Source organism: Phyllobates terribilis, unplaced genomic scaffold (genome assembly GCF_046119375.1).
Source record: "Phyllobates terribilis strain yellow unplaced genomic scaffold, ASM4611937v1 Scaffold_5__5_contigs__length_657084704, whole genome shotgun sequence".
In the NCBI taxonomy this organism is placed as follows: Eukaryota; Metazoa; Chordata; class Amphibia; order Anura; family Dendrobatidae; genus Phyllobates; species Phyllobates terribilis.
In genome coordinates, this window is record NW_027362765.1 from 352,254,052 (window position 1) to 352,270,381 (window position 16,330).

Here is a 16,330-nt window from a genome sequence, read left to right on the forward strand (position 1 = left end):
GACGAAGGCGGGTCTGTTCACTAGGAACAGGCAGCCTGCTACATCGTAGGGATTCAGCTTAGTCTTACTGTAGGGACAGCTTTCCCCTATCTTTCCTTAGTTCATGTTGCAGATCATAACATCATTGTCTCCGGTACGTGTGGAAACTGTCACCACACGTACCAGACACACTGATGTGTGAAAGAGCCCTTATCCTCCAGAGCTGCACTCACTATTCTGCAGTTACATCGTGTCTTATCCTCCAGTCACCTCCCGAGCTACAGTCACTATTCTGCTGTTACATTGTATCTTATCCTACGGTCACCTCCAGAGCTGCGGTCACTATTTTTCTGTTACATTGTGTTTTATCCTTCAGAGCTGCACTCACTATTCTGCTGTTACATTGTGACTTATCCTCCAGAGCTGTACTCACTATTCTGCTGTTACATTGTGACTTATCCTCCAGAGCTGAACTCACTATTCTGCTGTTACATTGTGACTTATTCTCCAGAGCTGAACTCACTATTCTGCTGTTACATTGTGACTTATTCTCCAGTCACCTGCAGAGCGGCAGTCACTATTCTGCTGTTACATCAGTCGATCCATGTATACATTCGGGGGGTCGGTCAGTGCACTGGACACAGACAAGCAGTGGATATTCAGAGAGGCGTTTTATTGGCGCTTGACCCCTTCTGGGGGGTCCTGCGCTGTTATAAACTGTACATGGTGACTATATATATCGGGTATTTATTGTACATGTTCAGCACAACAAAGCTGAATTACAAAAGAAGAAAACACGGAAATATAGGAGTCTGCACCAGCGCGGCATGCATCACCGACACAGAGAAGAAGAGCGCCCCCTACCGGCACACAGCGGCAGCTCACAACCAGGGCACGTGCACACAGCGGCGTCACACCGGCTCCACGTGCCGTCAGCATCTCCTGACCCTCTGTACACACAGAGCCGCTGCCCGGGAGACGCAGCCATGTCGGCTGCCATTAGCGTCCTGCTGACGTCTGACACAATCTCCGGGATTATTATTGATCGCTGCAGATTATTGCACGAGACCATCCTCCACCGAAAAGGAACAAAAACAGAGAAACGTAAAAAATAGATAAAAAACGAAGCGCCGCTGGCCGAGTGGTCGTCCCCTGTCCTGGCATCGACGGCTACACATAAATACATTTGGTGCGTTCATTGTGTCCCTTTATAATATTAAAAAAAAAAATTCAAAAACTTCTATTTTGTGCCCGTTCGTCCCCCGAATCCTCCCACAGAAAACCCGCACTGGTTACGGACATGCTGCAAACCCACAATCCACGTCCCGCGGAGCGCAACTCCACATGGTATGTACACCAAGGACTGATTCCGACACTGTCCCTTTAATTCTCTCGTCGGACGGCTTCTTCCTCCGCGCTTTCCTGGCGCAGTTCTAAAGACGCTCAGATCCGGTCCTCCAGCCCCGGTCCTCCAGGTCCTCCCCCACCCCTGGTCCGTAAGACTTCTCATGCAGTCGTTCTGTGGCTCCTGGAAGGACGCGGTCGCCGGCAGACATCGGAGCGTCCTCCGCGTTGGCGACTGGATCTCGTCTCTCGCTGGAAGCCGTTAGATATTTATTACAAAATGATTTTTTTTTTTCAAAAAAGAAAAAAAACAAAAACGATACATTGTCACAGCCCTGCAGCTCCGCAGACGTCTCAGACGCACGTCCCTTGTCTGGTCGGAGGATGCGGCTTCCTGTTTCGGACGCATGAGCTTTTGTCTTTGCAGTCCAAAGATTTTTGTTGCGATATGTCGATGAGCGCGCTGGCGATGACGAGACCTGGAAGACAGAGAGAAAGGGTTAATAGTAACCTGGGAGAAAGCAGAATGAATTTATGGTAAACAGCCCACCAGCTGAAATCTCCCAGCATCCCCTGCTTGTTCAGTGCCTGCACAGAGCAGCATTGCAGGAGCTCGCAGGCTGGCTGACTGTTTCCAGTAACTGCGGACATTCTCACTATTGATGGATAATCTGTAAATATTTATATCATGGACATTTCTGCAATCATCCAATAAACTTCGGGGCGAGGTCCATAAAAAAAGTTACTGACGCAGAAGAGTAAAAGGCGCCTACTTAATAAAAGGCTAAAAAAGGAAACAATCAGATCTTCACTTATAGGAGCAGATTTGTATCAACATCTAGGATTAATCCATCTAAAAGTCTTCAGCCCCACAAGGGAAACCCCACCCCCACCAGGGACACCCCGCCTCCACCAGGAAAACCCCACCCCCACCAGGGAAACCCCACCCCCACCAGCGACACCCTGCCCCCACCAGGAAAACCCCACCCCCACCAAGGACTCCTCGCCCCCACCAGGGACACCCCGCCCTCACCAGGGAAACCCTGCCACCACCAGGGAAATCCCAACCCCACCAGAACACCCTGCCCTCATCAGGGACACCTTGCCCCCACCAGGGACACCCCGCCCCCACCAGGGAAACCCCACCCCCACCAGGGACACCCCGCCCCCACAAGGGAAACCCTGCCTCCACCAGGGAAACCCCACCCCCACCAGGAACACCCCGCCCCCACCAGGGAAACCCTGCCTCCACCAGGGAAATCCCACCCCCACCAGGGACACCCTGCCCCCACCAGGGAAACCCCACCCCCACCAAGGACAACCCGCCCCCACCAAGGACAGCCTGCCTCCACCAGGGAAACCCCACCCCCACCAAGGACACTCGCCTCCACCAGGGAAACCCCACCCCCACCAAGGACAACCCGCCCCCACCAAGGACACCCGCCTCCACCAGGGAAACCCCACCCCCACCAAGAACACCCGCCTCCACCAGGGAAACCCCACCCCCACCAAGGACACCCGCCACCGCCATGGAAACCCCACCCCCCCAGGGACACCCCGCCCCCACTAGGGACACCCTGCCCCCACCAGAGACACCCTGCCTCTACCAGGGAAACCCCACCCCCCTAGGGACACCCCGCCCCCACTAGGGACACCCCGCCCCCACCAAGGACACCCTGCCTCTACCAGGGAAACCCCACCCCCACCAAGAACACCCGCCTCCACCAGGGAAACCCCACCCCCACCAAGGACACCCGCCCCCGCCATTGAAACCCCACCCCCCCAGGGACACCCGCCCCATCAAGGACACCCAGCCTCTACCAGGGAAACCCCACCCCCACCAAGGACACCTGCCTCCACCAGGGAAACCCCACCCCCACCAAGGACATCCCCCCCCACCAGGGACACCCTGCCTCCCCCAGGGAAACCCCACCCCCACCAAGGACATCCGCCCCCACCAGGGACACCCTGCCTCCCCCAGGGAAACCCCACCCCCACCAAGGACACCCGCCCCCACCAGGGACACCCTGCCTCTTCCAGGGAAACCCCACCCCCACCAAGGACACCCCACCCCCACCAGCGAAACCCTGCCTCCACCAGGGAAACCCCACCCCCATCAGGGACACCCGCCCCCACCAGGGAAACCCCACCCCCACCAAGGACACCCGCCCCCGCCATTGAAACCCCACCCCCCCAGGGACACCCGCCCCATCAAGGACACCCAGCCTCTACCAGGGAAACCCCACCCCCACCAAGGACACCTGCCTCCACCAGGGAAACCCCACCCCCACCAAGGACATCCCCCCCCACCAGGGACACCCTGCCTCCCCCAGGGAAACCCCACCCCCACCAAGGACATCCGCCCCCACCAGGGACACCCTGCCTCCCCCAGGGAAACCCCACCCCCACCAAGGACACCTGCCCCCACCAGGGACACCCTGCCTCTTCCAGGGAAACCCCACCCCCACCAAGGACACCCCGCCCCCACCAGCGAAACCCTGCCTCCACCAGGGAAACCCCACCCCCATCAGGGACACCCGCCCCCACCAGGGACACCCCACCCCCACCAAGGACACCCGCCCCCACCAGGGAAGCCCCACCCCCACCAGGGACACCCCGCCCCCACCAGGGAAACCACGCCCCCACCAGGGAAACCCTGCCCCCTCCATGGAAACCACGCCCAGTTTCGTTTTTTGGGGCTCAGCTCATCTAATCAGTGTCCTCTTTTGTGTCCGCACATCCCTGCTTGCTGTCAGTGAATGGGAACAGTCAGCGTTCAGATGCTAAAAATCCATCCTGACCTAGTCCTGCTGGCACAGCTGAGGGCTTGTTACAATGTGTCAGCTCTGGTAGCAGCTAGCAGCATGCAGGCCAGGACAGGAGGCTCTTTGAGGATTGCCTCTGTGCGTCTGGATACAATGTATCCTTTATAGACTTGATACAATGTGGCCTAGATGTGCAGGAAGTCTTCAGTAGACACAGATGGAACAGAGCGCAGGAGATCTGTGCCACCACCGGACTTGGCATCAGTTCTGCACATACTTGGACAATTCTGATAAATTCTGCCCGGATCCTTCAGTTTTCTATCTTGTCATAGGCTTCGTTCTTACAGTCAATCCATCAAGATCTCGTCCTTCACACCGGCGCCCATGTCTGCCCTGTACTGGGCGCTGTACACACCCGCAGCGACACAAGGGGGGGTGGCACCACATTATAGCGGGTGTGACAAAGTCACTGGCAAAGTACTGGAGGGGAGATACAGTACAGACCAAAAGTTTGGACACACCTTCTCATTTAAAGATTTTTCTGTATTTTCTTGACTATGGAAATTGTACATTCACACTGAAGGCATCAAAACTATGAATTACCACATGTGGAATTATATACTTAACAAAAAAGTGTGAAACAACTGAAAATATGTCTTATATTCTAGGGTCTTCACAGTAGCCACCTTTTGCTTTGATGACTGCTTTGCACACTCTTGGCATTCTCTTGATGAGCTTCAAGAGGTAGTCACCGGAAATGGTCTTCCAACAATCTTGAAGGAGTTCCCAGAGATGCTTAGCACTTGTTGGCCCTTTTGCCTTCACTCTGCGGTCCAGCTCACCCCAAACCATCTCGATTGGGTTCAGGTCTGGTGACTGTGGAGGCCAGGTCATCTGGCGTAGCCCCCCATCACTCTCCTTCTTGGTCAAATAGCCCTTACACAGCCTGGAGGTGTTTGGGGTCATTGTCCTGTTGAAAAATAAATGATGGTCCAACTAAACGCAAACCGGATGGAATAGCATGCCGCTGCAAGATGCTGTGGTAGCCATGCTGGTTCAGTATGCCTTCAATTCTGGGATTCCAGTATACCAGAAGCCCATTGGGCCTGCAAAGAGACCCAGCTGCCATAGACCGGCACTTAGCCCCTCACTAAAAGTACAGCGTAGCTTCCCATTGACGATACTGTGATATTCAGCCCCGATAGGGAAGTCATCTGCAGAAGGTCCAGGCCGTGCTGGATGCGATGAGGGAGGGGGGGTTTATCATAGACCCAAAGAAGTGCGCCATCGGAAAAAAGAAGGGAAAATACCTGGGCTACATCGTCGGAAGAAGCAAAGTAAAGCCGCAAGTGAATAAGGTGGAAGCAGTCCAAAATTGGCCGAAACCGGTCTCCAAGGAACTGGTTCGAGCATTTTTGGGAATAGCGAGATACTATCAGCCGGGTATCCCGAATTTCGCCATGATAGCCGCATCCCAGACCGACCTTTTTAAGGGCATGAAGACGTCAATGGTCAAATGGTCTCCTGAAGCAGAGATGGCGTTCCAAGAGTTGAAACTCAGGGCTACAGGACTTCATCTTTCATGTGAACACAGGCCTGGGAAGCTGCATGGTAACGCAGATGCCAGTTCAGACTCCCCTGTTTGGTGACTGAAGGTGCCAAAACCTATGGCTTTGGGCAGAGGGGGGAGGTCGGAGGATACATTTCCAGCCTTTTAGAGCATTTGGTGTGGGGAGGGTCTGGAGTTGAAAGCTCTGGAGCTATATTGTCATGTGAAGGAAAGCTACACCGTGGGTTGTTTGTTCCTGAAGCGGGCGGTTTCCCATAGCAACAAGGACTGTGCCATACTTTATGTTTTGTTTTTTTTCTGTTAGGCCGGAAAGGCCATGTTTCTTTTTGTAACAATGCTATGGTTTATGCAGTGCTCTTAATAAACCAGTGGAAGAATTAAAGAGACAGTGTTCCTGTGTCTACCTCTATGTGCAGCCGAGTGAACCACACGGGAGATGACCGGAATAACAATAGAAATTCATGTCCCAATTATTCTTCTAATTAAATGATGAGCAGATTGGGGGAGGGTCACAGAGCGGCGTAATATTCCGTACGATGCACTTGTCTTTGCTGCGATGTGACATTGTAACAGGATAAAGCGATGGAATCGCATACGACCAAAAGAACGGGTCACAGGTCACGTATCATTGTTCTGCTACAATGTAACTCCTGAGAAAAAGCCTAAATCAACAGGAAGACAAATGGCGCAATACGCTGATCAATATGGTGGATGTATGATGATTGTGAATGTATGTTGCGGTGTAATCGATGACAGGAGCGGCGAGCGGTGGCCCCTAATCATCCTGTCACCGAGCGCTGATGGAAAAGTGACAAATGCTACATCTCGGTCAGAAATCCATTTCTTTTATAATTTGTGTCGCCGACCAGAGAAACTCCGCAATATTCCCTCGTCCCACGCCAACCTACAAGACTTACACAGCCGGAGCACCAAGGGGGGACACAGCCGCAGAACCACGAGGGCAAATGCAGACGGGTCGGTCGTGCTCAGGAACAGAACAATACTTTTCTTCAGTGAATTTTTGCAGAACATGAAAAACATTCTTGTAATCTCAAGACCACAACAATCCACAAGAAGATTTTGCGCTCCTTGGTAGTCGCATCCGATATTCCCTTAATGGTCACTCAGGGTGGGGAGAAAGTCACGGATGGTATAATGGCGGTGTATGAAGCACCAGGAGACGGCGCCTCCATCTGGGCTCAGACAGATCTTGCACATGGCAACATTTGATCTCGCGGCGAGGGGAGTTCCAGTTTCATGCGCTCTTAAGCTTTTAGCCCCATACGTAACGCGATCTCCCATTTCTCCAGAAGACGAGGCTAATTAAGGAGAAGGAGACGATGAAATTGCCATTGATTAATAGGAATCTGCCAGCTGCGTGGCGGGATCACATGATGCTGCACTCCGAGGGGACAAGCCGCCCCATTGTGAGACACAAAGAAATTTCTGTCATTAAAGTCGGAGATTAAGAGCAGTGAGCAGTCACTACCTCTACCGTGACCTACAACCCCACCTACAACCCCACCTAGAACACCACCTAAAACACTACCAACTACGACGGCACCACCGTGACCAACAACGCCACCTACAACCCCACCTAGAACACTACCACCTAGAATGCCACCGTGACCTAAAACACCACCTAATACACGACCAACTACGATGGCACCACCGTGACCTACAACACCACCTACAACCCCACCTAGAACACTACCACCTAGAATGCCACCGTGACCTAAAACACCACCTAATACACGACCAACTACGATGGCACCACCGTGACCTACAACACCACCTACAACCCCACCTAGAACACTACCACCTAGAATGCCACCGTGACCTAAAACACCACCTAATACACGACCAACTACGATGGCACCACCGTGACCTACAACGCCACCTACAACCCCACCTAGAACACCACCTAAAACACGACCAACTACGACGGCACCACCGTGACCAACAACGCCACCTACAACCCCACCTAGAACACTACCACCTAGAATGCCACCGTGACCTAAAACACCACCTAATACACGACCAACTACGATGGCACCACCGTGACCTACAACGCCACCTACAACCCCACCTAGAACACCACCTAAAACACGACCAACTACGACGGCACCACCGTGACCAACAACGCCACCTACAACCCCACCTAGAACACTACCACCTAGAATGCCACCGTGACCTACAACACCACCTAATACACGACCAACTACGATGGCACCACCGTGACCTACAACGCCACCTACAACCCCACCTAGAACACTACCACCTAGAATGCCACCGTGACCTACAACACCACCTAATACACGACCAACTACGATGGCACCACCGTGACCTACAACGCCACCTACAACCCCACCTAGAACACCACCTAAAACACGACCAACTACGACGGCACCACCGTGACCAACAACGCCACCTGCAACCCCACCTAGAACACTACCACCTAGAATGCCACCGTGACCTAAAACACCAACTAATACACGACTAACTACGACGGCACCACCGGGACCTACAACGCCACCTACGACATTACCACTACAACGCCACCACTGTGACCTACAACACCACCACCTACAATGCCGCCATATCCACTATGACCTACAATGCCACTTACAACATCATCACCATGACCTACAATGCCACCACCTACGACGCCACCGTGACCTACGCCACCTACAACACCACTACCTACAATGCCACCACCGTGACCTACGCCACCTACAACACCACCACCTACGACGTCACCACTGTGACCTACGCCACCTACAACACCACCACCTGCAACGCCACCACCGTGACTTATAATGCCACCTACAACACCACGACCGTGATCTATACCACCACCTATGACGCCACCATTGTGACCTTCAACACCACCACCTACAACGCCACCTACAACACCACCACTGTGATCTACACCACCACCTACGACGCCACTCCCGTGACCTACAACACCACCTACAACACCACCGCCTACGATGCCACCATCATGACCTATGACACGAGGCCATCACTGTGAACTAAAACACCACTTACGATGCCACCACCATGACCTACAACACCAACACCTATGAAGCCACCATCGTGACCTAAAACGCCACCTACAACACCACCTACAACGCCACCACCGTGACTTACAACACCACCACCTACCATGCCACCACCATGATCTACAATGCCACCTACAACACCATCTACGATGCCACCACCATAACCTACAACACCACCACCTATGACGCCACCATCATGACCTATAATGCCACCTACAATACCACCACTGTGATCTACACCACCACCTACGACGCCACTACCGTGACCTACAACACCACCTACGATGCCACCACCATGACCTACAACACCACCACCTACAATGCCACCACCGTGACTTACAACACCACCACCTACCATGCCACCACCATGATCTACAACGCCACCTACAACACCATCTACGATGCCACCACCATGACCTACAACACCACCACCTATGACGCCACCACCGTGACCTATAATGCCACTTACAATACCACCACTGTGATCTACACCACCACGTACGACGCCACTACCGTGACCTACAAAACCACCTACGATGCCACCATCGTGACCTATGACACGAGACCATCACTGTGAACTACAACACCACCTACGATGCCACCATCGTGACCTATGACACGAGACCATCACTGTGAACTACAACACCACCTACGATGCCACCACCATGACCTACAACACCAATACCTATGACGCCACCATCGTGACCTAAAACGCCACCTACAACACCACCACCTACAACGCCACCACCGTGACTTACGACACCACCACCTACCATGCCACCACCATGATCTACAACGCCACCTACAACACCATCTACGATGCCACCACCATGACCTACAACACCACCACCTATGACGCCACCATCGTGACCTAAAACGCCACATACAACACCACCACCTACCTCACCACCACCGTGACCTACGATGCCACCACTATGATCTACAACGCCACCTACAACACCATCTATGACGCCACCTCTGTGACCTACAATGCCATCGAAAACACTACCACCTACGACTCCAGCACCGTGACCTACAAACCACCACCTAAGACGCCACCAGCGTCACCTATGATGTTACCACGTGACCTAAAATGCCACCTACAACACCACCACCTAAGACGCCACCACCGCGACCTACAAAGCCACCACCTATGATGCCACCACCGTGACCTACTACACCACCACTGTGACCTACACCACCTACGATGCCACCACCATGACCTACACCACCAACTACGACGCCACCACTGTGACCTACAATGCCACCTACGATGCCACCACTGTGACCTACACCCCCATCTACAATGCCACCACTGTGACCTACAAAGCCACCTACAACACCACCACCTACGATGCCACCACCGTGACTTACAACGTCACCTACAATACAACCACCGTGACCTACAATGCCACCTACAAGACCATCACCTGCAAAGCCACCGTGACCTACAACGCCACCTACAACACCACTGTGACCTACCACGCCACCTAAAACACCAGCTATGATACCACCACCACGATGACCTACAACATCACCACCTTTGATGCCACCACCTACAGTACAATACCACCACCATCCCCCTTAAAATGCCAACACCATTTCTATTACCGCAGGTGCCACCTATAACGCCACCACCTCCTCTTTAAAAAAGAATCAATATCCGTTACATTCTTACATGTTGCAGACATTGCTGATGGTGTTGTGGCCCCTGTGGCCCCTGGTGAAGTTTGCAGCTCTCTTACCGTGATGGCATTGAGTCGGTGCCTGTTTACACTGTGAGTATCTGTATTAAGGGGGTTTATAGGGCGATGCTGCGGTTTTATGTCCTGATTTTATGTTCTATACAGAAGTCATAAACCTCACATTTTGGACACGTTCAGCAGCGTCACGGGTAATTCTTCCATTTCTGAACAATTTCAGTTAAGTCCTAAAATGATCGGCGACGGCGAGCGAATCTCCAAAGAATAAGAGAAATCATAAAGTATGGCGCAGGGACGGGGGAAACGCTGCATTACCTGCAAACAACAGGATAAAAGCCGAGAAGAAATAGGGAGGAGGATCGGCTGCATTCAGACCCAAAGGGTTAACAGCCTCTATAGAAAAATGAAAGGATCCCGATCCATCTATTGTTCTCTGGTATCAGCACTGAAACCCCCCACTGGACCCCACAATAACTACTGTGCATCACATTTCTCCGGTGCTGACAACTTTCCCGTATGTGACTGATATCATCGCTGCTGCACTGTTATAAACTTAGGACATTTATGGTCGCTGGCCCTTTAAGAGTATCATAATTCAATGCCATTGTATTGTCCTGGGATGTGATGCTGGGGTCTTTAGTTCCTCCGATTTTATGCAGATCTGGATGATGAATATCTCACTCCAGGAGACGAGACAATTACAGTATTTGGACATGAAATACTTTAGTTCTGCAGCGACGGGAAAGAGAGAAACGTGAATTGTCTCATAGCAGGAAAGGCTGCGCCTCGTACCCCCCGCAGGGGCGAAGACAAGAGCCCAACACAAAGCCAGGAGTACAGAGTACACCCCTGCCTAGTGGGCTGACTACTATACCGATCCTGAGCTACACCCTGTATTATACTCCAGAGCTGCACTCACTATTCTGCTGGTGCAGTCACTGTGTACATACATTACATTACTGATCCTGAGTTACATCTTGTATTATACTCCAGAGCTGCACTCACTATTCTGCTGGTGCAGTCACTGTGTACATACATTACATTACTGATTCTGAGTTACATCCTGTATTATACTCCAGAGCTGCACTCACTATTCTGCTGGTGCAGTCACTGTGTACATACATTACATTACTGATCCTGAGTAACCTCCTGTATTATACTCCAGAGCTGCACTCACTATTCTGCTGGTGCAGTCACTGTGTACATACATTACATTACTGATCCTGAGTTACATCCTGTATTATACTCCAGAGCTGCGCTCACTATTCTGCTGGTGCAGTCACTGTGTACATACATTACATTACTGATCCTGAGTTACATCCTGTATTATACTCCAGAGCTGCACTCACTATTCTGCTGGTGCAGTCACTGTGTACATACATTACATTACTGATCCTGAGTTACATCCTGTATTATACTCCAGAGCTGCACTCACTATTCTGCTGGTGCAGTCACTGTGTACATACATTACATTACTGATCCCGAGTTACATCCTGTATTATACTCCAGAGCTGCACTCACTATTCTGCTGGTGCAGTCACTGTGTACATACATTACATTACTGATCCTGAGTTACATTCTGTAGTATATTCCAGAGCTGCACTCACTATTCTGCTGGTGCAGTCACTGTGTACATACATTACATTACTGATCCTGAGTTCCCTCCTGTATTATACCCCAGAGCTGCACTCACTATTCTGCTGGTGCAGTCACTGTGTACATACATTACATTACTGATCCTGAGTTCCCTCCTGTATTATACCCCAGAGCTGCACTCACTATTCTGCTGGTGCAGTCACTGTGTACATACATTACATTACTGATCCTGAGTTACCTCCTGTATTATACTCCAGAGCTGCACTCACTATTCTGCTGGTGCAGTCACTGTGTACATACATTACATTACTGATCCTGAGTTACATCCTGTATTATACTCCGGAGCTGCACTCACTATTCTGCTGGTGCAGTCACTGTGTACATACATTACATTACTGATCCTGAGTTACATCCTGTATTATACTCCAGAGCTGCACTCACTATTCTGCTGGTGCAGTCACTGTGTACATACATTACATTACTGATCCTGAGTTACATCCTGTATTATACTTCAGAGCTGCACTCACTATTCTGCTGGTGCAGTCACTGTGTACATACATTACATTACTGATCCTGAGTTACATCCTGTATTATACTTCAGAGCTGCACTCACTATTCTGCTCGTACTGTCACTGTGTACATACATTACATTACTGATCCTGAGTTATATCCTGTATTATACTCCAGAGCTGCACTCACTATTCTGCTGGTGCAGTCACTGTGCACATACATTACATTACTGATCCTGAGTTACATCCTGTATTATACTCCAGAGCTGCACTCACTATTCTGCTGGTGCAGTCACTGTGTACATACATTACATTACTGATCCTGAGTTACATCCTGTATTATACTCCCGAGCTGCACTCACTATTCTGCTGGTACAGTCACTGTGTACATACATTACATTACTGATCCTGAGTTACATCCTGTATTATACTCCAGAGCTGCACTCACTATTCTGCTGGTGCAGTCACTGTGCACATACATTATATTACTGATCCTGAGTTACATCCTGTATTATACTCCAGAGCTGCACTCACTATTCTGCTGGTGCAGTCACTGTGCACATACATTACATTACTGATCCTGAGTTACATCCTGTATTATACTCCAGAGCTGCACTCACTATTCTGCTGGTGCAGTCACTGTGTACATACATTACATTACTGATCCTGAGTTACATCCTGTATTATACTCCAGAGCTGCACTCACTATTCTGCTGGTGCAGTCACTGTGTACATACATTACATTACTGATCCTGAGTTACCTCCTGTATTATACTCCAGAGCTGCACTCACTATTCTGCTGGTGCAGTCACTGTGTACATACATTACATTACTGATCCTGAGTTACATCCTGTATTATACCCCAGAGCTGCACTCACTATTCTGCTGGTGCAGTCAGTGTGTACATACATTACATTACTGATCCTGAGTTACATCCTGTATTATACTCCAGAGCTGCATTCACTATTCTGCTGGTGCAGTCACTGTGTACATACATTACATTACTGATCCTGAGTTACATCCTGTATTATACTCCAGAGCTGCACTCACTATTCTGCTGGTGCAGTCACTGTGTACATACATTACATTACTGATCCTGGGTTATCTCCAGCATTATACTCCAGAGCTGCACTCACTATTCTGCTGGTGCAGTCACTGTGTACATACATTACATTACTGATCCTGAGTTACCTCCTGTATTATACTCCAGAGCTGCACTCACTATTCTGCTGGTGCAGTCACTGCGTACATACATTACATTACTGATCCTGCGTTACATCCTGTATTATACTCCAGAGCTGCACTCACTATTCTGCTGGTGCAGTCACTGCGTACATGCATTACATTACTGATCCTGGGTTATCTCCAGCATTATACTCCAGAGCTGTAAGCATAGTTATGTGGTCTTCACAGCTTTCCCTCTCATTCAGCACCTGTGAGACTTTGTATATATCACAGCATGAGATCTGTAATGTAAAGTTGTAGGTGACTAATCCACGCACCGGTGTAAATAATCCCATTAAGAAGAATCATTTCAGGACTTTTTGCTCCCTTTAATGTCGCCCATAATCTGTACAAATCCAGTGAGAAACAAACTGAAATAATCTGACATGGAAATAAAAATAACAAAACTACAATAATGTGGTTGTGTAAGTGTGAGCACCCTCCTATGATCGGGGCTCAGAATCAGCCGATCACATTTTCCCCATGTTACATTGTAGTCAGAGCTCGGCCGCCGTTATTTAAGGCCATTCTGATTAACCCCAGAGAAAGTGTCGCGGATCTAGGAGGATTTTCCTGACATTTTCTGGTCCGTAAACAGCTGACAACACAGCAAAGGATCTCAGTGTGGAAAGTTGTCAGTCAGGAGGAGGTACAAAAACATTTCCCTGACATCAGATCTACCATCGACACTGTGAAGACGTCATCAAGAAGTGGTGGACATCTGGAACCATGGTGACATTACCGAGAACTAGACGACCTCAGAAATTAATGAAAAGACAGGAACACTAAAGGAGCTGCAGGGATTTCTGGCCAGTCCTGGCTGTGTCCTGTATGTGACCGTATTCTTCATATGTCCGGACTGTCTGGTCGAGGAGAAGACGGAGCCTTTTCTTACATATAAAACCTCCAGGCCCCACAATGTTCTGACAGAACCTCCTTCACGTCGGCCAGAAGCTGCAACATGTTCTGTCTGATCAGACCGAGGGGGAATTCTGCAGCCATAATCCCAGAAGACACAAAGCCGACACCGGTCATCACCAGAAGATCACCATCCACACAGTGAGGCATGGTGGGGGCAGCATCGTGCTTTGTGGCTGGTTTTTGGGAACTGTGACTTTAGCCAAGGGGGAGGGAATTATGGACGGAACTAATATCAGACAATTTTACATCAGAACCTTCCCGCCTCTGCTAAAAAGCTGAAGATGAGGAGGAATTTCATCTTTCAGCGACAACGACCTTGAGTGACCTCCAAATCACCAAAAGACCGGCTTCTCCAGAAGAAGATGGAAGTTCTGGATCGGCCGAGCCCAGACCTGAACCCAAGGGACAATCTGTGGTGACCTGAAGAGGGCGCTGTACAGAGGAGATGCCCCCGCAATCTGACCGATGTGGAGCTGCTGCAAGAAGGAGCCGGCAAAGATCGCCAATTCTAGATGTGCCGAGTGATCGACCGTGACCCAAAAAGACTGAACGCCGCCAGGAACTCACAGGAACTGCAACAAAGTATTAGTGTAAGGCGTCATTCACACGTCAGTGTCTCCGGTACGAGTGGTGACAGTTTCCACACATACCGGAGACACTGACACACGTAGACTCTTTCACATCTATGGGTCTGTGCACCACTCAGTGTTTTTCCACGGACCGTGTGTCTGTGTGCTCCACGCGCTGCACAGGCCGCAAAACGACCCACACTGATGACACACACTAACGTGCGCAGACCCGTACATGTGAATGGTCTGCGTGTGTCAGTGTCTCCAGTACGTGTGAATGCTCTGCGTGTGTCAGTGTCTCCAGTACGTGTGAATGGTCTGCGTGTGTCAGTGTCTCCAGTACGTGTGAATGCTCTGCGTGTGTCAGTGTCTCCAGTACATGTGAATGGTCTGCGTGTGTCAGTGTCTCCAGTACATGTGAATGGTCTGCGTGTGTCAGTGTCTCCAGTACATGTGAATGGTCGGCGTGTGTCAGTGTCTCCAGTACATGTGAATGGTCTGCGTGTGTCAGTGTCTCCAGTACGTGTGAATGGTCTGCGTGTGTCAGTGTCTCCAGTACGTGTGAATGCTCTGCGTGTGTCAGTGTCTCCAGTACATGTGAATGGTCTGCGTGTGTCAGTGTCTCCAGTACGTGTGAATGGTCTGCGTGTGTCAGTGTCTCCAGTACGTGTGAATGCTCTGCGTGTGTCAGTGTCTCCAGTACATGTGAATGGTCTGCGTGTGTCAGTGTCTCCAGTACGTGTGAATGGTCTGCGTGTGTCAGTGTCTCCAGTACGTGTGAATGGTCGGCGTGTGTCAGTGTCTCCAGTACGTGTGAATGCTCTGCGTGTGTCAGTGTCTCCAGTACGTGTGAATGGTCGGCGTGTGTCAGTGTCTCCAGTACATGTGAATGGTCTGCGTGTGTCAGTGTCTCCAGTACGTGTGAATGCTCTGCGTGTGTCAGTGTCTCCAGTACGTGTGAATGCTCTGCGTGTGTCAGTGTCTCCAGTACATGTGAATGGTCTGCGTGTGTCAGTGTCTCCAGTACGTGTGAATGGTCTGTGTGTGTCAGTGTCTCCAGTACATGTGAATGCTCTGCGTGTGTC

The 16,330-nt window shown here is 50.7% G+C and overlaps 1 protein-coding gene across 1 annotated transcript in view; it reads right to left on the reverse strand.

The window, feature by feature from the left end:
- Positions 1–631: 631 nt before the first annotated feature.
- ATRNL1 (attractin like 1) overlaps positions 632–16,330 on the reverse strand; it is a 1,189,422-nt gene continuing 1,173,723 nt past the window's right edge. The window contains exon 29 of the mRNA XM_073684631.1: positions 632–1,802. Coding sequence (XP_073540732.1) covers positions 1,678–1,802 — 125 coding nt within the window. The 3' untranslated portion in view covers positions 632–1,677. The remainder of the gene's footprint in view (positions 1,803–16,330) is intronic.